This window comes from Onychostruthus taczanowskii, unplaced genomic scaffold (assembly GCF_017590055.1).
Source record: "Onychostruthus taczanowskii isolate IOZ18803 unplaced genomic scaffold, ASM1759005v1 scaffold25, whole genome shotgun sequence".
NCBI classification, from domain to species: Eukaryota; Metazoa; Chordata; class Aves; order Passeriformes; family Passeridae; genus Onychostruthus; species Onychostruthus taczanowskii.
This window is the reverse complement of record NW_024499796.1, coordinates 10,545,034-10,567,761: the sequence shown is the minus strand read 5'-3', so window position 1 is coordinate 10,567,761 and position 22,728 is coordinate 10,545,034. Positions and strand designations below refer to the sequence as shown.

The 22,728-nt window shown below is 51.5% G+C and overlaps 1 protein-coding gene across 4 annotated transcripts in view; it reads right to left on the bottom strand.

The window, feature by feature from the left end:
• Positions 1-1,700: 1,700 nt before the first annotated feature.
• Positions 1,701-22,728, bottom strand: part of PBX3 (PBX homeobox 3) — a 100,159-nt gene continuing 79,131 nt past the window's right edge. For 3 of the 4 annotated variants that reach the window (XM_041406864.1, XM_041406865.1, XM_041406863.1), the window contains exons 4-10: positions 20,452-20,693; positions 16,419-16,609; positions 14,567-14,702; positions 8,088-8,253; positions 6,839-6,951; positions 5,900-5,989; positions 1,701-3,264 (exon numbers count right to left, since the gene is read on the bottom strand). In XM_041406864.1, coding sequence (XP_041262798.1) covers positions 3,172-3,264; positions 5,900-5,989; positions 6,839-6,951; positions 8,088-8,253; positions 14,567-14,702; positions 16,419-16,609; positions 20,452-20,693 — 1,031 coding nt within the window. In that variant the 3' untranslated portion in view covers positions 1,701-3,171. The remainder of the gene's footprint in view (positions 3,265-5,899; positions 5,990-6,838; positions 6,952-8,087; positions 8,254-14,566; positions 14,703-16,418; positions 16,610-20,451; positions 20,694-22,728) is intronic. The other variant, XM_041406866.1, reaches the window with a different exon arrangement.

Here is a 22,728-nt window from a genome sequence, read left to right as displayed (position 1 = left end):
TGGCACCTCCCATGGCTGGTGGGCTCCTGCTGCAGGGTTCTGGTGTGCCCAAAGCTCAAACGTGGGCGCAGGGAATCGGGATGGTGCTGCTGAGCTGGCAGGGTGGGAGGCTGAGGCTCTCCTCCCCTCGCTGCTCCTGCGAGGCTCCTTCAGGGTGTAGCTACTGGGTGAAACACAATATACCATCAGCAGCTTGATCCTAGTACTGGTGCTGGCAGTAAACCTCCCTGATGCGTGATCAGGCCTCAAGGATAAGATGTTTATTATTTGCCGTGGAACCACGTGGCTGCTCTCCAACGTAAGGAAAAGCCAAATTGCACTTGTAATTCAAAGGGACCCAAAGCCTTAATGCTGCAAAGCAGCAGCTAATGATGCCCAGCGGGCGTGGGGCACGCAAGGGCGGCCCAAAGGTTGTTGATGGCCTTCCTATGAACCTCCTCAGTGTGTGACAGGTCCTTGCCTGTGGCCAGCAGAGATGTGATCAAGATGAGGGACGTCTGAGTGTTCATTACGCTGCCTACTACGCCTCCGCTGACACACTTTGCATTTAAAATATAAAATACCATTTCCACTGAGCTGTAGCACGAACACTGAGCGTGTGGACTTGGGGAGCTCCATTAGCAAATGCAAATTGTTGGGTGCTTTGTCCTCAGCATACAGAAGTCTTCAGCAGTCCATAGTCCCCACCTGTCCCAGCTCCCCTTAACTGATAACAAAGGCTTTGCAATGCAAGTCTAGCTATTTACTTGTTTATTTACAAGCACCACCTGTGGAAGAAGCAGCGCTGTTCAATTCCAAACCTGATCGAGGTGAGTCTGCTCTGAACAGAGCAGCAGCAGTGGCTGCTGTGTGAGAGCGTGGGGTGCAGTGCCGCTGCAGCCCCGGGGACAGTGGGAGAGCAAAGGTACTTTACAAAACGCCCTGATTCGAGAATTGCTGAGAAAAGCTGAACCACAAGCTCATCGAATCATGCAAGTAGCAGTTAAGCCCCCAGAAGAACACCTGGAGGCTGGAAGAGCCAAAGGGAAGGGAAGGTGATGGTGCAGCTCCTGAGGCACCGAGCCGGGCTCCAGCCCAGGGCTGGTGCGGTGAGCGCTCGGCCTCCTCCTGCCTAGCTGCACTAACCCAAGTAGTGAGTAGTTATATTTATCAAAGACCATTTGCTGCAAGTGATTAACGTTAATTTGATTTCCTGTGAGTCAATTTCCTTGAGATATGGTAAATAGGCTATTACCTGTTATTGACCTTTACTTTATTAAAAAGACTTAAAATTAGCATTTATATATATACGTCCTTCCAAAAAAGTTTTTTTAATAAAGAAAAATATTTTTATAATCACATTAGACTTGCTAGCTGAGGCTATAGCCCCAAAGTTAATGTTAAATACAAATGGTAATTAAGAGTGAATATGATGATGGTTTTTAAACTCATCTAAAGGCCTGACCCCTTCCTTTACCTCCACTTGATTTGTGGCTCCCAGGCAGAGCAGGGCAGCAGCAGAGGCAGGCGCTGGCAGGTGGAAGCCTTTGCCCAGGATGTGCCTCTCCCAGGATTTCCAATCCTCTCCTGGCAAGAGGGCACAAGGACCTGCTGGTGTTTAAAGAGGTGCTCAGCTCCTGCTCCGTGCCAGCTCGCTCCTCTGGAGACCGATGCATCTCCTCAGGCTGACTTGAACTGAGCAGGAAGAAATTACATCAACGTTTGATCATGAAAGCAAAAAGTTTATTCATGTTTGAAACTACATATAACTACCACGAGGAAGACTTTTCAATCCAGGGTGTAATCCAGTTAGAAAGTAACACGAAACGGTTTAATACATTAGAATCACTGCCACAAATTATTTTCATGACTCAATCAGTTTCAGAATCGCATACAATACAAAAGAGAGAGAAAGGGCCCCTGCAATCCAGGGGGATGTACAGTACTGAATACTGAAGTCTGTATGCATTACAGTTAGTTGTTGGTTTTTGCGTGTATTAGTAACAAGATGAAGAACATTCAAAATGCTTCTCAGTATTTACAACAGTTGCACTGTTTTGTGTCCAACCTAAGACCCCATGTTTCCACTTCCGCTTCTTTAGCAGTTGCCAAGGCAACCCTGATTTGTAGGAGATTACAATGTACATTACATTTCGTGGGGAAACAAAGAGTTAATTACAAGATGCAAAAAGATAAGAAAGAGACAAACTACAGCGTGAGTATCGTTCAGAGGTAGTAAGTGAGCACTCTAAGCTACAGAACATGTTGAAAGTCTATTGGTTTGTATGAGTTCGCATGAGGTAATAAAGCTGTGTTTGATTGGTGAGATGTATAAATACTCTTTTGCTACACTATGTACAACACTCCATATCACGGTGCTCTTTCCTTTCCTTTTCCTTTGTTTGTGGTTTGCTGCCAAGCAGAGGCACCGGCCCTTGGCAGGCGCGGCTAGCACCCAGCTCGTACTGTAAAACCCCGGGTGGTGGCGTGCACAGAGACCAGCAGCAAGAGTCCTCCTCTCCCAAGAGCAACCTGTGTCCGTGTCGGGATTCCGAGGGGAGACCCGGGCTCCGGGGGGGGCTTTAGCCAGAAAAGATGCTCCTGGTTTCCAATCTAATTTGTAAGACAATAGATCTCAACAAAAAAATGTGACGAATAAGGATTCTTAAACACGACCATTGTTAACCGAAATAACTGAACAGCTCTTTTTATTCCAGCTCCGTGAGAGATATGAAAAGATGAAACACAATCAAAGTCTGTGATTCCTGTCGACTTTCCATGGAAATATGCACACAATTAAATTTGGGTGAGGCGGTTCTTTGTGTCTGCTCTTGCTACTGAGGTTAAGCTTGTCCTGTACTTTTACCCTTAAGGCCAAGTAATTGGCAACTGTTAGACCAACATCATTAAAACTGCTGATAATAAATTATGATAAAATAGTTACAGGGCTATAAACAATGCTAAATCTTGGCCTAATTGGATAAAGTGCTTTTTAACATTGTGTGTTTTAAGTATAAATACAAATGATTATGATACCTTTAAAAAACAGATTTACCAAGTTTTCTAATAAGACAAGGTTTTACAGTAAAGCTGTAGGTGGTTGGCTACAAAAAAACTCTTTCCTTTTTCTCCTGCAACTCTGAATGCGCTAATCAAGGCATCTCAGCTCAGGGAAAAAGTGTTGCTAGGAGATTAGTTAGAGGTATCCGAGTGCACACTTCCCGGCCCTTCTGTAGGGGAAGTCACAGAAGATGGAGTGGTTGCGTCCTGCCAGCCTCCATTAGCCTGCAAAGGCAAAAACAAGTCAATTGATACCATTGCGCACATTAATTGCACCGCGGGCCGATGGCAGGGCTGAGGGGCGCTGCTCGGGAACGGGATTGTCCCGCACTCCTGCGGCTGCAGGGGCTGTGCAGGAGCAGGGAAGCAGGAGCCCTTCAGCCAGGAGCTGGCTGCAGCCAGCACTGCGGGATTTCTGCAGAGATCATCCCTGTTTTAATGAGGAACATCCCTGCACCGGCGCTTTTCCCCCTGAGAGGACAAGCCTGGGGCAATCCGTGTTTAACCCCCGCGTCTCCCCTCACTGCCCGAAGTTGGGAATGGCCTTTCCCCACCGGCAGGGCCCTCGGCAGAGCTGCCCCACCTGGCTCCCCGCACATGTCCCCCCAGCTCCCCGGCGAAAGGCAGCAAGGCTCGGTTTTGCAATTATCCGCAGCGGCAGCCCCGCTCCGGCCCCGCTCCGTGCCGGCTGCGGCCCTCCCGCCTCAGACCTGCCTCAGCACGAGCAGCGCAGGAACAAATTTGCCTTATGTCTCGGCCAATCGAGGCAATTGCTGGAATCAATGTCTGATCGGATTTCGGCTGTGGCAGACAGCTTGTCGCTACATATTTTTATGTCAGTCAAGAAGAGGGAGGCGCGGGCTCGTGAGTTGGGGGACGCTGAGTGGAAGTGACGGGGAGGCCTCAGCGCAGCGCCCGCGAGAGCGGCCCCGGCCGCGCCGCCGCTGCCCCCGGCCTGGCAGGGAAAGGTTAGCGGGCAAATGTGCTCCTGGGGCTCGGCCACCCAGACCCTCCGGGCCGGGGACACCGGGGAGAAGCGCAGGGGAGCGCCGGTGAGGCGGGGGACCCCCGGCCGCCGCCCCTCGCACCCCACAGCCGGCCTGGCTCCGCGCTCATCCATCACGGCACAGAGCCGGGCGGCTGCGCCAGGGGAGAGCAGCCTCCGTAATTATCTGCTCTGCAGATGAAACAGCAAACAGCGCAGCTCCATCCTGACAAACCCGGGGCTTTGGGCTTTCCCTTCCGTGAGATGAACGGCAGCACCGACCCGCAGCACCCCGGCTGCGCCCGCCGGCAGCCGCCCGCTGCTCAGACGGACCGGACGGGCACGGGCCCCGCTCCGCGGCGGAACCGCGAGTTTTGGTTTTGTAAAGATACGAGAATCTACTTAGAGAAAGAAAAACTCTTGTGCAGATACGAGTCTAAAGATATTCCATCTGAAGTAAACATCATTCCTCTTTTATCCAAATTTATAAACAACAAATGTACAATATTTTTACTGAGCTTGGCAGCTGGAAGAGAGGTTGTCAGCAAGCATTCTTTTTTTCAAATAAATTAATCCTTACTCTGGTGGTTTGAGATTATGCACTGTATTATACAACAGCGCCTTATCAGGCCTCATCAGTGAAGATGGAATTCATGTCTGTAAAATGCTGCAGGCAATCACAGTTTCATATTTTATCATGTTGATAAGGATATCGCAAATTCTCTGAAGCATTTCAAAACACTTAAATGAAAAAGGAGAAATGCAACTAAAAGGCTTTTTATATGGTTTGTTGTGGGTTATTATGAGTTATTTATAAATCCAAAAAGAAAGATTTGACATTTCAAATGTAAAAGATTTGAGTATTTAATGGTACTTTTTTCCCCTTACAATTGAACATCTTCAATCACATTTTAAATCATTAATATTTACTCTCATGGCAAGTGGCAACTCAAAACGGGGGAAAAGCTCCCCGTCCCTGTGGCTGCAGCAGCTCACCCTGGGTCTCCCCGTTCCCCTTCTCCGTGGGTTTCTGGGGCTGCTCAGCACCCGCACCCCAATCCACATCAGCTGGGAAGCACTGGGGTAGACCCTGTGAGGGGGGAGAGGGTCACTAGGCTGGGAATTCTCTACAGCAGTTTTAGAGTCCATGAGTATGAAGCAAACAAAGAAAAATCACATAAATATATATCTATAAAGCACTAATTGTTGCAGCTGTAAGCGGGAGAGAGAAGCCGGGAGGAGGGACGAGCTGTGCCTGCAGCCCCGGGGCGCTCCTCGCCCGCTCCCCGCAGGAAGGCAGAGCACATCCCCACACTGATTTATCCTGGCCGCGGGCACAGCCTGCCCAGCCCGGGCACTGTCACATCCCATCGCTCACGGCCAGCGGGAGGACATTTAGCACCTATCACCATCAAGCCCGTAATCCCTCAATTTACTGGCATCTGTTAGCCAGACTGACTGCTCGCTGCCGTTTGGAGTAACGAGGCCAAAGGTTCCTCTCGCACACAGGAAAAATGGGCACCCTTGAAATGGCCCAAGGTGCATCAACATCCCTCAGAGCTGGCACGGGCAGCGCAGCCCAGCACAGCTCCCTCCCTGCCTGAGCCACAGGAGCCGCTCAGAGGCTGTTACCTTTTAACTCACAAGGCTGAAACAAATAAAAATTCAAACCATTTATAGCCACAGAATCTGGAATTTCTCTCTTCTCACACTAACAAGCCTTACAGCTGCACCAAGGGCTGCTCTGTGGTTCATCCCCAAAGATGTGATATTAAACAACACATTTGCAAGAGCAATTAATACAGGTATTAATGACTGCATTTACCTGCCACTGCGCTTATGGCTCTCCAAACCACTGTTCCCCCGGGTACTCACATTTAAATTATGTGGACTGTACAGTGAATTTCCTCCCAAGCCATCATTGTATCCTCCCGTCTGATTGATAACATGACGCAGGGTATCCACCTTAAAGTGAGGGGAGACAGGATTCATCATTCCAAATCTATTAAAACATCATCACTTACAATAGGCAACATTTTGAATTATGTGAGCCAAAAGGGTTTAGCATCTTCTACGAAAGGCAAATTTATCAATCAAGACTGACTGGCAGAATTTCAACCAATCCGTGCCCGTTAGAGCCCATACATCTCTGCTGCTCTCACCACCAAACACAAGTTCCTCCCAGCAGCAGGGCCCGCAGCTCCTTCCCAAGTGCCTGCAGCAAAGTGCTGGGAATATTCACCCTCCTGTGTGTGCTGGATGTGTGGAGGAGACGATGGTGTGTACACAGCACAGAAAGCACGGAGCCAGCCCTTCTGAGAGGGCTGCAACAGTGGCTGGCAATGAGGTGTATTGTAATAGCTCAGTCAGAGGCGTTCTGACTTTTGAGTAAATACAGAAATAGATGAATGAATTAATAAATAAAAGTGTGTCCAATAAATGAAAGAGAGATGGGAGAGTTGTTTGGGTTTTTTTTTTAAAGGGCAGGGGGAGGAGGGAAGAAAGGAAAAAAAAGAAAGAAAATTTCACTGGATTTACAGTGTCCATGGAAGTTAGATGCACCCAGTCCCATTCCATGAGCTCAAGCCAGAGCCGAATGCATTCACAAAGCTTAAAATTTCAATCAGAAAAAAATCATTCTTTCCTTAATATTTGTGAAATTCAATGCTGGGGTAAGAATAGGCCACATCCAGAAATAATGCAGCCTCCACTCTGCAGCGAGGCCCAGACCAGTTAATAGAGCCAGAGTAAGGTGGAATTTTTAGCCCAAACCCTACCCTGCCAGAAAGGCCCTGCTGGGGGCATTTCTCCTACCTGTGACTGCACATTGGCTCCGACTTGGGACCCCTGGTAAGAATCCCCATTCAGACTCTGCATGTTCATGAACATGTCCCCAGAATTTGGGAGGTTAAAAGAACCAGAAGAACCTGGAAAGGAAAGAGTTAGGTAGCTGAATAACAGAGAGCTGCAAAAACATAACTCCGAGACCTGAGGGCAGGGGAAGGAGAAGCAGCAGGAGAGGAGAGGACAGGCAAGGCTCAGTGGAGGGGAAGCTGCTGCCCTGGCGTGGGGTGAGCGTGGCCCCTGGCCCCACTCCAGAGCGTGTGCTGGGCAAGCCTGGAAGCTCCCTGCAACCCCAGGCAGCTCTTCCCTCTGGAAGAGCAGCCTGTACAGCCAGGTTTCCATATCAGAGCTGTCCCCCTGGATCCCTCCATCATGAGGTGTCATCACAAACACTCAATTTGAGCCTGTGCTTCGTGTCTCCTTGCAAAGGAAATGGTTGGCAGTTCCCAATTATGTGGGTTATTACTGTTAAAGATGGAACCTTTTTCTTACTTGCTTTTAGTTAGTATTTTTTTTCCCCCATGGTTCTCTATACTCTTTAAAAGTTGTCCACAGCTAAGTCACAGCAAAACTTGACTGCAAATAGTGTTTGTGCTTGTGGCAACCTTTGCCCCTGGAGCCCAAAAGAGCAATGCCTCCCTCACACACTCCCTGACTAATGCAGTGCTCAGACTTGCAAAATGTCGTCAGCACACCAGTGAGACCTGCAGCAGAACATGTCACAGAGTAACTCCAAACTGAAGTTCCATCCTTAGATTTCTATTTATAACATCAACTCCATTTCAAGCCATCCAGAGTTTAAACTCTAATTAGAGCATGCTAAAATATTCCTCTTGTTGTTATCTTGACAATAAATTTAACAGTCCTACAAAACCAAACTCGGACCTCTGCCCCATTTTACATTCTTTTCGGTGAATGAGAAAAAGCTTAAAGTAACTACAGAAACAAAGAAGGTGCCAGAAGGCAGAGGCAGGCTGCAGGAATTACAGGGGCCCCACTCCGCTCTCGCACGGCTGTGGGAGCTTGGCCGTGGAGCAGCTGGGACCACCCACGGCAGGGCTGGGGTCTCGCGGTCCAGCCTGGCCAGCCTCGGGCTCAGGACTCCCCCCTGTGCCAGGACTGGGGCTGCTAAGGAGCTGCATCCTCCTCATCCCGACCCAGCTCGCTGGGGCGCCGTCGGGGCCCTCCAGGAGGCTGAAGGCAGCAGCCGGGTACGTACCAGAATTTGGTGTGGTGGGGGAGTTGGTCTGGTTGTTCTGGACAGCCGCGGCCACGGCGTGCGCTGCAGTCACGGCCGTCTTTGCCGCGTAGAGATTGGCTTCCTCCTGGAACTTCCCAATGTTCTTCTTGTACCTGATTCTCTTATTGCCAAACCAGTTGGACACCTGCAGTGGAGAGAGGTGGGAAGGGTGAAGGACACGAAGTGCTTGGCTGGGCAAAGCAGGATCCCTTTGAGACGTCATTCTGAGATGCCAGGAACACGACCTGTACCTGCTGCAGGTAACAGCACTAACCCGGATCAGTTAAACGTCACCATAGGGCTGAGCTGACCTGGCTCTGCTGCTCTCTTGGCAAACTGAGGCACAGCAAGTGACTGATGACTGCACGTATCCCGGAGCTTGCTGTACCACAGCATTGTCCCCCACCACCATGGGCCATTTGTCAGCAAAACCGGTGCAAGACCCAGAGAGCTGCTCAGGGGGGACCAAGGTCCGGTTGACTGAGGGCGAGCGGGCAGTGAGAGCAATTGTTCTTTATTTTTGGGCTGGAACAACCTTGGCAGCCCACTCACAGAATAGTGTTTGGTTGGCTGAAAATGAAAGGAATCATATAAATCAATAATGGTTGAAAAGTCACTTTGTCATGTCCCTTTGAAGATGCTGTACTGAAGCCAAGGTGGCTCCCAGGGCACCGGCTATTAACCCGCACAGGGGTCACGCCTGGAGCCGCTCAGGGAAGTTTGTACAATCTTGCTTAGGGGCTTTGTTTAACTTCAGCTGCTGTAACAGAGCTCCTAAATAACAAACCCAGTTTGGAACATGGACAATGGCCAACACGGCAGAGACAATAAAAGAACAACTCCAGCTCTGAAGGGGAAGGGACCAGTGACAGCCCAGTGGTTATCAGGCAGCCACAGGGCATAGCAGGGGCTGGGGTCCTGTCACAGCACCCACTTCAGGATCCTGCTGAGGCAGGAGTCAAATCCTGCTGTATTTGATGCAGCACAGGCTTTTGTTTAACCACAATTAATGGAAAACCTCTGGCCTTTACCAGTAATATGGAAGGCACCTTATATATCCTGCTCCCCTGATAATACTCCACCATATTCTATATATTGCACTTAATATCACCTTGTCAGTCAGAGAAGCAATAATACATTAATGAAACCCAGCAAATAATTATTGTGTACAATCAGATTATGCTTTATTAACAGTATCATAATTGAGGAATCTCTGCACATCAACTGTATTGTCCATGGATGTGCACGAGACCCCTCTGTTTATGCACGCCCCTGGACCAATCAAACAACAGCCATCACTAATAAAGGTTTATTTAATTCTCACAGTAAAATTTTAATATCACCAGCAGCCTGGGGAAGCCTCAGTGAGTGGATTTGCTTGACATCAGATCGTTTCCATTCTGCTAGTCCCAATACTTCTTAATCTTTAATATCAAGGCAATTAAAATTAATGGCCACTCATCCAGAGCCACTGTGGGCAGTGTTTCCTTGACATCAATTGTTTGATGGGATTACCTAGAGGTTAAACTAACAAGCAAGGTTTAATTGGAAGCAATGAGAGGAGCAGCGCTCGTACGTTATGTTTAACCCGCACACCACATCTAAATGAATATCCAGAAATGTTAAACTCCTCCTCACACGAGCCGTGGCACCGGGGCTGCCGCAGGAGCCGCAGCAGCCCGGGGGTGCCACAGGCACTGCCCCCTCCCCTCTGCCCAGGGACCCTTTGTGCTCCCGTGACACGCAGTGCAGGGCAGAGCGTGCCCCAGCCCAGGGAGCGTGGGGACACCCGGGGACACCCAGGGATACCCGGGGACACGCGGGAGCTGCAGCTGGGAGAGCACGGCTGACATGGGCAGCTGGACCTGGCCAGGACAGGGCCAGGGCACTGCTCCAGCAGGCTGTGCCAGGCAGGATTTAAGATCCCTGCCCACCTGGAGCACACCTCACCTGGCTTGTGCTGCAGGCACTGCCATGGTCCCAGGGAAGTCCTGGGTGCAGGGGCTGGGTTCCCATCAAGCTCCTCACCCAGCCCCGTGCTCACCCCAAACATGGAAGTTGTCTCCATTGTGAGCTGCCTCACAGCACATTTTTTATTAAAACAAACTATCTCTTCACATAAAAAAAAACAATGAACATCTTTCTCCTCTTGATCATTGAAGGCCAATTAATTAATTTGGCTTAATTGTATATTACATTTCAAACAATACTGTTGCACTGATTTATCATGTTAATTGCAACGTTAAATAAAAAGACAATAAATTATTACTGAAATCATCAAGATGCCTAATGTGGGATTTGGGATGGGGCAGGCCTGCCTCGTGTCTCCAGAGTGGGTGATTTCCTGGGATAAATCAGTGCTCATTCAGCAAGGACGCAGCTGACACAAGAGCATCGCTGCTGGAACTGGGGAGCTACAGATTCATGGATCGTGGAAATCTTTCCACTGTGTCTCCATGTTTGTAGCACACAGTCTATGTTCCACACCTAAAACATGGTACAAACCAGAAAATGTTAAAAATCAGTGTTGCACAATTACAGTCTGTGATCTAAAGCCAGGAATTTTACCTCCAGAACTATTTCATTATGCTGCAGCTCTTTTCCTTGCTCCCCACATGAAGTCCAGGGGTAAGAGCCCCTCCATCCACAGTTTTCCCTGTCCACCTGCTCACAGAAACACTCAGAAGCAGAAGGAGCCAGAGGGGTGCTGGAAACCAGCTCCTGCATCCTTTCTTTAAAACAATGTTAAATATATTCCCTTGTCAACCACATCCTTCTTTTGTTTGAAGCGGTGAAAAATGTTATTGCTGTAGTGCAGTGCCCCGCTCTGAGCACTGGCTGTGCCCTCTCTCCAGCCCGTGTGATGGACTGATGGTCGTTTGTGACACCCTGGAAGAGGCTCATCTGCAAAAGTATAAAACATCAGCCTCGCAGCCATGGTAGGGGAGAACAGACAATACAGTTTATCTCCCTCCAACGTGTGCTGATGGGGCGGCTCTAAATTACAGCCGACAATGTTCTCTGCTGAGGACATTTTTTTTTCCCCAGAATTACCTTTTCCGCACTCTTAAAAATGAAATTGTGTGAGGTGTTCATCTTAATAAATAGTATGTCTTTATGCTTTTCTTGAAAAACCTTCTCTACATATTATTTTAAACACCGATATCAAAACTGAAACCATCGATCTCCCACCTGCAATGAAACGATTCTGGGAGACAATTTTCTTTGCAGCTTAGTAAAGTGCCATGGCAGCAGGATTTCCAGTCAGCAGCTTAATCTGGGGGGAGGATGACCCAAAACACTCGCTAATTAAGTGTTTGAGGGAGAAAATGTTCTGCCATGAATCTGCCCCCAGCGTGTACAAAGCACTGACAGTACAAGAGAGAAACACTTGGGATCATCGTTAGGAGAGGCTACAGAGGAGCCTGGCTCAGCCAGGGAAAGGACAAAGCCTCTTCATCAAAGGCAAGCCAACAGCTCCAGAGTTTGGAAAGCCATCCCTTAATGTTATTTATTCCTTTTTCCAGCTCTTTGGCCCTCCAGGGTATTTGCAGCACAGGAGGTAAATGGGGCATGGTGACAGGCACGGCAAGGTCCAAGGGACACTTGGTCAAGGCTGAAAATACACACACTTACAGATCTTCCATGAAAGCCCCGAGCAAGGTGCAGCTCAGGCACTTCCTTGGATGTCATGCTTGTCCCCTGCCATGCTGCTCCTGCCAGGGTTTCAATGACTGCTCAATTCACTCCAAGTTCTGGATTGCATCCTCTGAGTTCTGCTGTCAGTCACCAGAGCAGCGTGTGGGGGCTGCTCTTTAGTGCCTGCTTAGAGCTTTTCTGCTACATGGCCTCAAAAATATACATCCTTTTCAGCCCAATTCCACCTACAAAATACCAACTAACCCTGCAGTGCTGCCATGCAGCCTCTGGAAGTGCCTTTGGAAATCAAAGATTAGAATACCCATGGTATTCATGCACTCTAGCTGTGACAGCAGATCCATCAGGAGCTCAAGCAGCCAGCTGATCACAGGCACTCCCTCTCTCCCATACATGCTCCTCTCCCATGACATGATACATGGCCCCATTTCCAGGCTTTGCCATATCAACCCGAGTTTTCCAAGTCATTGATATCATCTTGCCAGAGTGTAGTTCCAGCCATGCCAAGGGCCCAGCCCTGCATCCCTGGTGCCAGGCTGGGTGGGCAGCACTGCCCTGGGACCAGGCTGGAAACATCACCCAGCAGGGCTGAGGCTGCTGGATGCACTGCTATGGAGGGCACAATGCAGCTACTCCCATCGCTCACTCAGACTTCCTAATGGATTCAAGAAACAACTAATTCATGTCTGTATCAAATATTAAAAAGACAAACCTATATTCCTGTCACAGGCTCTCTGCCACTGCTGGGTTGTTGGACCATCTGCCTGCCTTTTATTTCATTCTACAGCATATACATTAAATCTTATCAAACAACCAATTAAGAAAGAAATCAGATCTATTAGCACTAGAAGCAATCAGTTATGGCTTCTCAAATGTTCCATCTCATTTCCTACAGTCACTTCAGCCTTATCTTGATCTGTCTTTTTATCTGTCCACACCAAGGAATCACTGAGCCCCTCCCTGCCAGGCACTCACCACTGGGAGCAGAGGGAACAGCTCTTCAGCAGGTCTGCTGGGCTTTTTCACATGTCATCTTGCCCCACTTCATTAACCAACACTGAAGAATTTTTGGTTTAAGTCGGTGTTCATGGCGTGGCCTCTCCTAACCATACAGCAGGCTGCCTTGGATCACGCTGAAGATTTCTGGACGCCGCTTACCGAAGGAATTGCCACAAAGCATCTCGTGCCAAGGACTGAAAGCAGCAGCAAGATTAAGGCTGCAGAGCACAGTGCCCTGTGCTCTCAGGCTGTTTGGCTGGTCCCAGCACCCCCAGCAGCCGCAGGGATGCCTGAGGGCACGGGAGAGCAGCCCAGCAGCACCACGGGCTGCAGTGCTTGTGTGATGCCAAGGGCGAGGGAGGAGCAATGCGAGAGGGAACAAGCTGTGCAATTTCCCTCAAAAACTTCCTGCCCGTCACCACAGCTATTTGTAAATGGACTGGGAGAAGATGCCTCCTTCCCCACCCTGTACCTTCCCTGGCACTGAGCACAGGCCCTTCCCACCCCAGTCGGAGTGTGTTGTGTGTGCCAAGGAACAGGCAAGGACACAGCAGGGCACACACACGTGCCCTGGGGCACTTCTGCCAGGGCTGCTGCTGTGGGTGCAGCCAAAGTCAAGTAATTCCAAATTTGGAGGAGCTGGGCATACTTTCATTTGGAAGTCTTCAATAAAGTGCCTGAATTTTTCATGCATTCAATGGAGGCCTATAAAGTAAATCTCAACTCAGGTCTTAATTATAAAGCTAAAGGTTGCGTTGCTAATCATGCCAATACTGCAGCCTGCAATCATTAATAGTTAACACACGCGCCGCAGGCACCATTCCTCTCAAGGAGCTGAAATATTGATAAGGGAGCTGAGGGAGCAGCCAGCACACCGGCCCTCGCCACAGGGGCAGGGTGGCTGGAGAACTTGGAGACAGCTGGGCACTTCCTTGCCACACAAGCCCTTCCCCAGGCTGTGCAAGCCACATTTGTGTGAGGATAACTGGGGTTTCTAGCAAACATACAGGCCACGTGGAGTGCCAAGAGGTGTTCTGCTTTTTGAGCTGCCTGGTGAAGGAAAACTCGGTGGTGTCATCAGCCTGAGCACCGCTGCAAGACGCCAGTCTGAGCTGCACAGGTACTTTGGCCCACAAGGAAAGCAGCTGCAGCCAACGACAGCACAGTCGTGGCTGGGGAGGTGCTGGGTTCCTTGCATTAACTTCACACTAACAGCTGTTACGTGTGCTAAAAGGAGCAAATCTGCCTTATGCAGTTTTGCCACAGAGAAGCCACTTGTGTCACTTCAGCATAGCTAGAGACTGAATTTCTGTTTGGCTTAGAAAAACAACTTTGAGCAATCAAAGAAATTTGGATCTATAAAGATAGATCCTAAATTTGTCAATAAACCGTCCTTTCCCTGAAATCCTGCTCAGCTGCAACAAATTCAGAGCAGAGCAAGGCTCAGCCAGGAGCCTCACTGCTGTGCAGAGGGAAGGCTGATGTGAAGTGGGGTGCAGACCTTGCCCCTTTTTATTGTTATCTTCTTCTCTGTGCACAGCACCTTTGTACCCCAGCACAGCCCCAGCCAGCACAGGCAGGCAGCCTTTCCTGCAGAGCTCAGCCACATCCCATAGCCCTGCAAACCTCCTCATGTCAACACACAGATACGGAGGGGTGACAGAGGTGCTTTGGGCAGGCCCAGCTCTGTACCCCCTGCCTCCACTGGAACCACCTCGCAGAGCCTCAGGGGGGTGCCAGCATTGCAGGGGAACCAGGGGACTGACACGCTCTGGGGGCAGGGGCTCCTCCCTGCTGCTTACCTGTGATACCGTGATGCTGCATTTCTTTGCCAGCTCTTCTTTGGCTTCTTCACTGGGGTAGGGGTTACTGAGGTGGGAGTAAAAATACTCGTTCAAGATTTCTGTGGCTTGTTTACTGAAGTTACGCCTTTTCCGTCTGAAAGGAGAAAAGGAAAACACCACTGTTGCTCCAGATGCCAGCAGGTCCCGGGCAGGGTTGGATGGGGAGCAGCAGTGTTCATTTCAAAGCCTCTGCTGCAGCACAGAACAACACAGCAGAGCTGTCCTGGCACCCTGATCCCTCTGGGCTCCCCGACACCGTGGCAGGGAGCAGCAGCAGCAACACCACGTCCTGCACCCAGCCCCAGGGCTCTGGACTCTGCCTCTGGCTTCACACCCCCACCTCCCGGCAGGGCTCACCCCATGGGAGCACACGCCACGTTCACCTGCAGCGGCAGAAACGGTGAGGCAGGTGCTGAGCCAGCAGCCTCCCTCGTGGCTCCTCCACTGCTGGGTACACAGCCCGGCCCACAGCTCCTAGCCCCCCTGTGCCAGCCTGGCAGACCTCCTTGCCCTCCTTCCCCTCAGCACAGGTCAGCCGGGCCCTGCACAGCTCCCCGGGGTGGGGATGCCACAACAGGATGGGGCGGCCGTGCCGCTGTGTCCTCACATGGCCTCCCTGAGCTAATTGGCTTCCAACAGCAAGTGGATTTCAGGGCTTTGTGAGCGAGACCCATCTGTGCCCCCTCCTGCCGTGGGCTGCACGGGGCCCAGGCGCTGGCCCACACGGGACAGGCCCCACGGGTGTCACCTTGCAGGGAGCACCCGCACGAGCTCCGGCCCAGGGCTCGCACGTGGGTTACGGTGGCAGCGCCTGCACAGCTGCAGTGCCATCCCCTCCGTGCCAGCGGCTGCGCTCCTTTACAGCACGCTCTGGAAGGCTCCAGTTAAACATTTCCTTGGAGCTCCTTCCCCCAGGGCTGCTGCAATCACCGCCGGCGCCCCAGGCCAGCCGGCAGCCGAGCGCAATCCCCAGCGCGCTCTCAGCGAGTATCACGGTGCTGCTAACTGCGCTGTGTCCTGGAGCAGGCAGGCTCCCTCCCTGGAGCTCTGTTTATCTCATTACTATGCTTCCGCTCATTTTGCCTTATTTACCTTCCTCCTTTTTAAAGAAATCACTTTAAAATGTACATCTGCAGGCTCTACCTTTGCGTTCCTGGAGCTCTCCATAGACATCTCCTCCAACTGCCTGCAATTACCCTGATTTCCCACACCTGCCAGTGACCTCCTTGTTAATAACATTATTTTGGTCTTGTTTAGCTCCTCACAGCTTTCAGGTGTGAAGCGTGAGCTGCTGGAGGAGGGAGGCTCCGTGCTGCTCCTCCCTTTTCCGCCAGGCCCTGCCAGCCGCCAGGGCCCTGCTCTGCAGACAGGGCCCTGGGAAGGGGACGGGCTGGGGATCACTATCCCACCTCATCAGGCTTCAAAACAATTCTGACTGTGCCTAAACCCCCCTCCTAACCCCTGTGTGCCCACCTCCTGGCAGCCTGTGCAGCAAGCAGCCCACTCAGGCCACCGTGGGTCCTGGGGACAGGCGTTGAGCTCCAACAGTGGTGCAGGTGCACACGGTGGGGAAAACAAGCCCAGTCTTTGCACTAAAATTTGAGAAAATACCTTGTTGCTTCTGAAAGCCTACTGTGAGGGGGTCCCTTGCACAGCAGCTGTGGCTGAAGGCTTTTGTTGGGACAGAGCAGCCTCTCCACCCATCCCTGCTGACACAGGACACCATCCCCAGTATGGCCAGGCTCTCCCAGGCTGCCCAGAAATACTGCTTCCCCCCAAAGAGAGACAGGGGCACTTGCCTCTGCCTTACCTGGCATCAAGGAACCTTGATCTTAGAATCATTACTGCTTCACAAGTGCTTTGTTTGAGCTGCATCTGGATGGAGCTGAATTTTCGATGAATGATGCCCACCATCCTTTCAATCTCCTTGGGAGAAATGGGACGTGTCCGGCTCTGTTCTCTGAGGAGGTTCATTACATGAGTGGTAAATTCATTACACGCCTGTGGAGGAAGAAGAGGCTCAGATGTGGGTTTGTGCTGTCCCACAAGGACACAAGCTCCGAGCTGGCTGTTGGGGAAGGCAGCACTGAGGGCTGGGGGACCCTCACATGGCCCATGCGTGTGGCCACAGGATCCCACCCTGTCCAGGAGACCTGCAGCTGTCCTGGGGCAGCCAGGGGAGCCCAGTGAGCATGGCCCTGCTCCTGCCTGCTCATCCCTTTCCCCATTCCCAGCCAGACCCCCGTGGAGAGGAGCAGTGGGACCAGCCCCTGTACAGCTCAGGCAGGGCAGGGTGGGAGTGGGGACCTGCACTCCTCACAGCCAGGGGGGCAATACCCCGAGCCCTGTGCCTGGGTACCCCCTGCAGCACCCAGGCACCTTTCTGGGTGGTTTCAGTGGCACTGTGCCCCAGCCTGACCCACGCTGTGTGGCCAGGGCACTGAGGGAAGGCACAGGGAGCCTCCATCACCACTCCCAGACTGTGACATGTTGGTATCAACTTCAGACTGAGCCACCACCAGGATCCCCCTGGTCCGAGCCTCCACACATCCTGCTGTGCTGACTTCCCTTTGCAGGCTGGAACCTGACAAAAACTCTGCTATCTCCCCTCTTCCCTGTCATGCCAGGCTGCAAAATATGTACGTGATATGTCTGACAACCACATTTTCAAGGATTCTCCAACATTTCAACAGATTACGTGATGGAAGGAGTTAAAAGTGAAAAGTTTATGCATCTAAAAACTCATCATTTCCTATAACATTTGCTGAACGTCTCACAACTTATTAAGTGAAGCCATCTATGAATGCAAATGCTGATTAGCAATTTGGCAATAGCCCAACATTCGCAGAATTCACATAGCTTTTCTTTAAACCAGTAGTTCATACATGATTAATTAGAACATCTCATTTATGTAGTGTGCACTTTAGCTCATTACTCTAAGTAAAATTCGTTAAGTATTTACATTTAGATAATTAAAATCTGGGTACACCCTTAAAAAAGATGCATACACTTCAGGCAAAGTGATTTTTTTTCTTTACACTACTGAAAGTAAATTACAGGCTAATTTACATCCTTGCAGCGCCCGGTGGAGGCGGCGCTCGGCGAGCCCCGGCGCCTGCCAGCCCGGGTGTGCCAGGACTGCCCGAGCTCCAGGGAAGGACTTGGACATTTCTCACCCTCACTTCCCACATTCTTTCTTTCATCGGGCACAACCCGAGCACGCAGAAGTTGAGGCCCAGCCCTCTGACCAGCAGGACTGATGACACCAGCTTTGGCTCACCCGGGCTTTGGCTCCCCAGAAGGGAGGGGGACACGGGCACCAAAAGGCAGCAGCTCTGATTGTTCCAAAATACAGCTGAACCCAAGAATTTGGCACTGGATGGATGTTCCAGGCACACAGCTTGCCATAAGCCCCCTTCTTTCAGATCCCAGGAATTCAGTTTTAAAGTACAATAAAATTGGCTACTGTTGCATTAGAAATATTTTCAGGTATGTCTTTTCTATAAGAGATTTAGCATCAAAAACTGGAGTTTGAAAAGCAAAAATTATTTTCTTGCTTTCAAGAAGCAAAAACCTTTCCCTGACTTTACTCAACTTGCCTGATGAGACTCGGTTTGGCTACAACTGCTTGGAGAACTTGGGTTTAATTCATCTCCACCAGCACCTCCCCTCTGCAGAGCTGCCTCACACAGCACAGTGGGAGGAAGCTCAGAAGACTCTGACGCTTTGTCTTGTTTCTCTTGTTTATTTATAGTATCCAAGCTACTTGATCCCTTTTCCAGGACTATTTTTCAGGCCTCTGCTTGGTGCCCGAGACATTATTAATAATGTCAGGTTATAAGTGATGGCCTTGTTAACCTGCTCAGAAACCTTGTAGGAGCAGGGATGCTCCTGCTGCCTCAGTGCTTCATCACGAGTGCACAGGAAAAAGAGAGGAAATGGCCCAAAACAATGTTGAGGGGCAGGCTGGCAGCCAGTGCTCTGTGAGGCTGGTGGTGGCTTCTGAGCTGCCACACCTCACCCCAATTCGGGGTGAATTCAGGAGACACGTGTGAACTTGGGAAGTGGGTTCCCAGCTGTTCCAGAAGGCCTGGGACCCTTACAGTACTTTTGCCTACAGCAAAAAATGTATTTCAGTGTAATTACAGCAGATAGCTTTCAATATGTCATCTCTGCTACAGGGGCTGTAAATTATGGAAGGCGCTGCCTGTGCGCAGCCATTTCTCCCGGCGCCCGGCGAGGAGCGCTGGGTGATGGCGTGACACACTTTCCATTTCTCTTTCCCTTTCTTTTTTTTTTTTTTTTTTTTTTTTTCCCTGAGTGCATTCCCCTGACTGGCAACAAATATCAGGATCAAACTCTGCCTGGAAAGCGTCTCCAGGAAGGCGCTCTGGTTCCTGCTGCCGTGGGACGGCGGCAGCGCCCGCGCCGGGCAGGATGGCGGGAGCGGCTCGCGCTGCGGGCAGGTGCCAAAGCGGGCTCCCCGCTGCAGGAGGGCTCCTGCCTCCCAGAACCTGTGGCGCCAGAGGCCGAGATGCCAAGGCCTGGCTGCCTCTCGGGCACTGCAGTGAGACAAACCAGCAGGAGACAGTTTGCTGCCAGGCTGGGGAAATCATCATATGTCTGTTGAGCAGACGTGGCTGGGTGTCAGGATCCGTGGGGAAGCATGCATGTCTCATCCTCAGCTCTACCTCTCTCTCCTGCTCCAGCAGCATTTGAGCATCCTCCAAAATTTCCTGTGGTGTGGACGGATGGCTGTGAGATTTCAGCCGAAACCTTTGTAAATGGAGCTACAGGGCAAAAAATGCTCCTGCTTCCCCCACGTCATTAAACTTATTAGAGTCCAAGGATGTTTGCCAGGAAGAGGCTGCAAGCACTGAGCTGCTGCCTCCGTGGCCCAGATCTGCCTGCAGCCTGTGTGCTGTGCCTGCACCAGCCACGTTAATGCCACAGCCACCCCTGTCCCAGCGCTGCACCCGGCGGGGCTCGGGGCTCCACGCAGGACTGCTGGGCCCTGGGGGTCAGGGGAGAACAGCACCTTTGCACAAAGACCCTGACAGGTGTTTGCTCAGTTATTTGTTCTCCACTTGAACAACACAGTGGAAGAGACAGCATAGACCAGGCAGTGCCACTGGCACCTGAGTCACACGGTGCTGCTGGCACCTGGCAGCATGTGGCAATTCTCAGTGCCAGCGGCGTGGCCGATGTGTTGGGTCACCAGGTCCCAGTGGTGAACACAAACCCACAGGTCTCTGCAGCATGCTCTTCACTCCAAACAAAGGCACTGTGCTGCAATCTGCCTGAACCAGGATTTCCCTAGCTCCTGTCCCCAAGCCTGGGCCAGGTGCTCTGCTGACGCCTCACTGCCCACTCTCTTCCAGCCTGCTCAGCTGACCTGCCGTGGCCAAGTCTGGTGCCAGAGTATCCTGCCACCTGCTCCTGTGGGCTGAGATGGCCAAAGCAGCCCTTGTCTGCCTGTGCTCCCCAACTTGCCAGACCTCTGTGTGAGACCTCATCAGGGCAGAGGGTGGCACGGAGTGACAGACATCTCTCCTCCTCTCTGCCTTCTCTGGGCCGGGCAAAGGGGAGAAACACGGGCGTGGGTGCTGCTCTTGTGCAGTTACAGACAACAGAAAACACTCAGACATGCAAGACATGCGTCCTGGCTCCAGCCAGCAGCTCCTTGGAGCTCAACAGACAACAGACTCGCATCGTGGCTGTCTCTGGGCAGAGGGCTGGGGAAGGGGAGGAAGGGTTGTGGTCCAGAGTGGGCAGTGGTGGGCACTGGCAAGCAGAGGAGAGCAGTGTCAGGTACACGAACAACTGAGAGGCTGATGTCTGACCTGTTCATATTTCTCCAGCTCTGTGTGATAGATTTGTCTGATCTGGGTCAATTTGGCTCTGTAATCTGAGTGTTCAATAGAGTTATCTGAAGACCCTCCAGAGGCTGCTGCGGCTGCAGCTGCTGCCGCCGATCCCCCACCTTTCTCTGGACCTGAGACTCCTTCTGCCAGAAGCATATTGTCTAGTCTCATTAGCTGAGGATCGGGAGGGTCTTCCTCCTGGGCTCCTCGGATGCTCAAACCTTGGGCAGAAAAGAGAGAACAAGAGAAAACACAGTCAGTACTTCTGCATCTGCCCGCTCGCTGCCCGCCTGCCCTCTGTGACACCCCCTGCCCGGGGGCCACGGGCACAGCCCTGCCCAGCACCCCAGGGGCACAGCCCTGCCCCAACCCTGCCCCTGCACCCCATGGGCACAGCCCTGCCTCTGCACCCCAGGGGCACAGACCTGCCCCAGCACCCCACGGGCACAGCCCTGCCCCAGCCCTGCCCCAGCCCTGCCCCAGCACACCAGCCAGCCCCACCAGACGCAGTCCAGCAGTGCCACAGGACCCTCTCTGCTCCCATACACAGCAGGAACAGTACCTGAGTAGGCTGTGCCAGATGTGCCAGCAACACACAGCTGCCAGGCATGGACCTGGGCACCAGCAGGGTGCTCCCTGCACTTGGGGGACAGCACAGGATTCCACATTGACTATCTCAAGGAGGACACACAGCCCATCTCCCAAGATGACCCCCCCACTGGCCAACTTTCCAACTCAAGAAAGCACAAGGCATTAATCTTGCTCTAAAATACACAATTTAAACCTGTCACCTTCATTTAAAACTATAATTCCATATAATTTCATGGGAATAATAAATATGTCTCATCATCTCTTTAAATTATTTCTGTTGCTTGTTCAGAGGTCCACAGGCACAAGCTGATGATACCACACATTGTCCCGATGTATCCCTGAGCTGGCACACACGTGTTGGGGACAGCCCTGGCACGGCTCAGGCCACCCATGCTGCAGCCAGGGAAGGTGATGCCACACCTGGGAGTCCCTGCAGCAGCAGGGGTGGTGGTGCCTGGCCAAGGGAGGGCTGCACCCATCCCTCATTGCCTCGTCTGCCAGGCCCCACTGCCTTGGCACAGCTCCTGGCCTGCAGAGCCCTAACACAGGGGTGATTTCCTTGGTGAGCTGTTCCCCTGTTTGTCACTCTCCTCCTCTGCTCTGCTGTCAGAATGTTCAATAACATCCTGGTTTTAATCCACTCAAGCTCTCCTTCCCTCCTCATAAATGATTTCTGCTGTTGTTTTTCCTTTTAGCTTCTGGACCCTTTCTCAGTCCATGTTTACTGTGCTCTATTCCAGCTGTTATTCCTCAGCTGCATTCCTGCTTTCACTATGGAACTCATCTCCCTCCCAGCATCCCATCACAGTCCCTCTCTGCTCCCAAATGCAGATACCTAGCCAAAACCTGCAGCAAAATAATTTGGTACAATTGCAGTGCTTTCTGCATCATGTACTTCCATCAACAGGCCAAAATGAGAGGGTTTCATCCCAAGTGACACCATCCACCAGGCTCAAATTAATATTCCAAAGCCCCCACCCTTCTGTATGAGCCTGACCCAGGGAGAGCGGCCCCCAGGCTTCAGCAGCAGGAGCTGAGGCTGCGCTGAGGCTGCAGGACCGGCCAGGGCCCGAAGAACCACAGGAGGAAGCTCAGGCGAGGACAGCTCGGGGTGTCGCACGGTCTCGGGGGCTGCTGGCACAGGGGTGGCACGCGCGTTCCTCTCCAGCCCACACCATGCTCCCACGCCCAGAGCATCCCGGACCCCCGCAGGCAGAGGGATGACAGAGTGTGTGTGGGGACACAACATTTATCCTGCCCCTGAGTGAGACGCATCATTCATTTGAATGGCAAAGCCACGAGTTGATTAACTAATTCTAACAAGAATTAAGCTGTGTGTTAATTCGGAGCTTTCCTTATGAACTATATGAAGCAGATCAGCACAACTAATAGTGTCTGGTGTCCCTGGGGGCAGGGGCCTGCAAAACTGATGAACTCTGTCACCGGTGAGACACGTGGCTCGTCAGCAGCAGCCCCTTGGCTGCAGGTCGAACACTCCCCACGTTGTCTGGGAAGGAGCCAGAGCATCTCGCAGGGCCCTCAGCACAGAGGAGCATTCTGCTATAGGCCAGCAATAAAGCTGCTCCTACCAGCACCTGCCTTTATAAATTACTCTTGATTTGAATACAGTGGTAATATATGTATTTTTTGACATATAAGCTCACA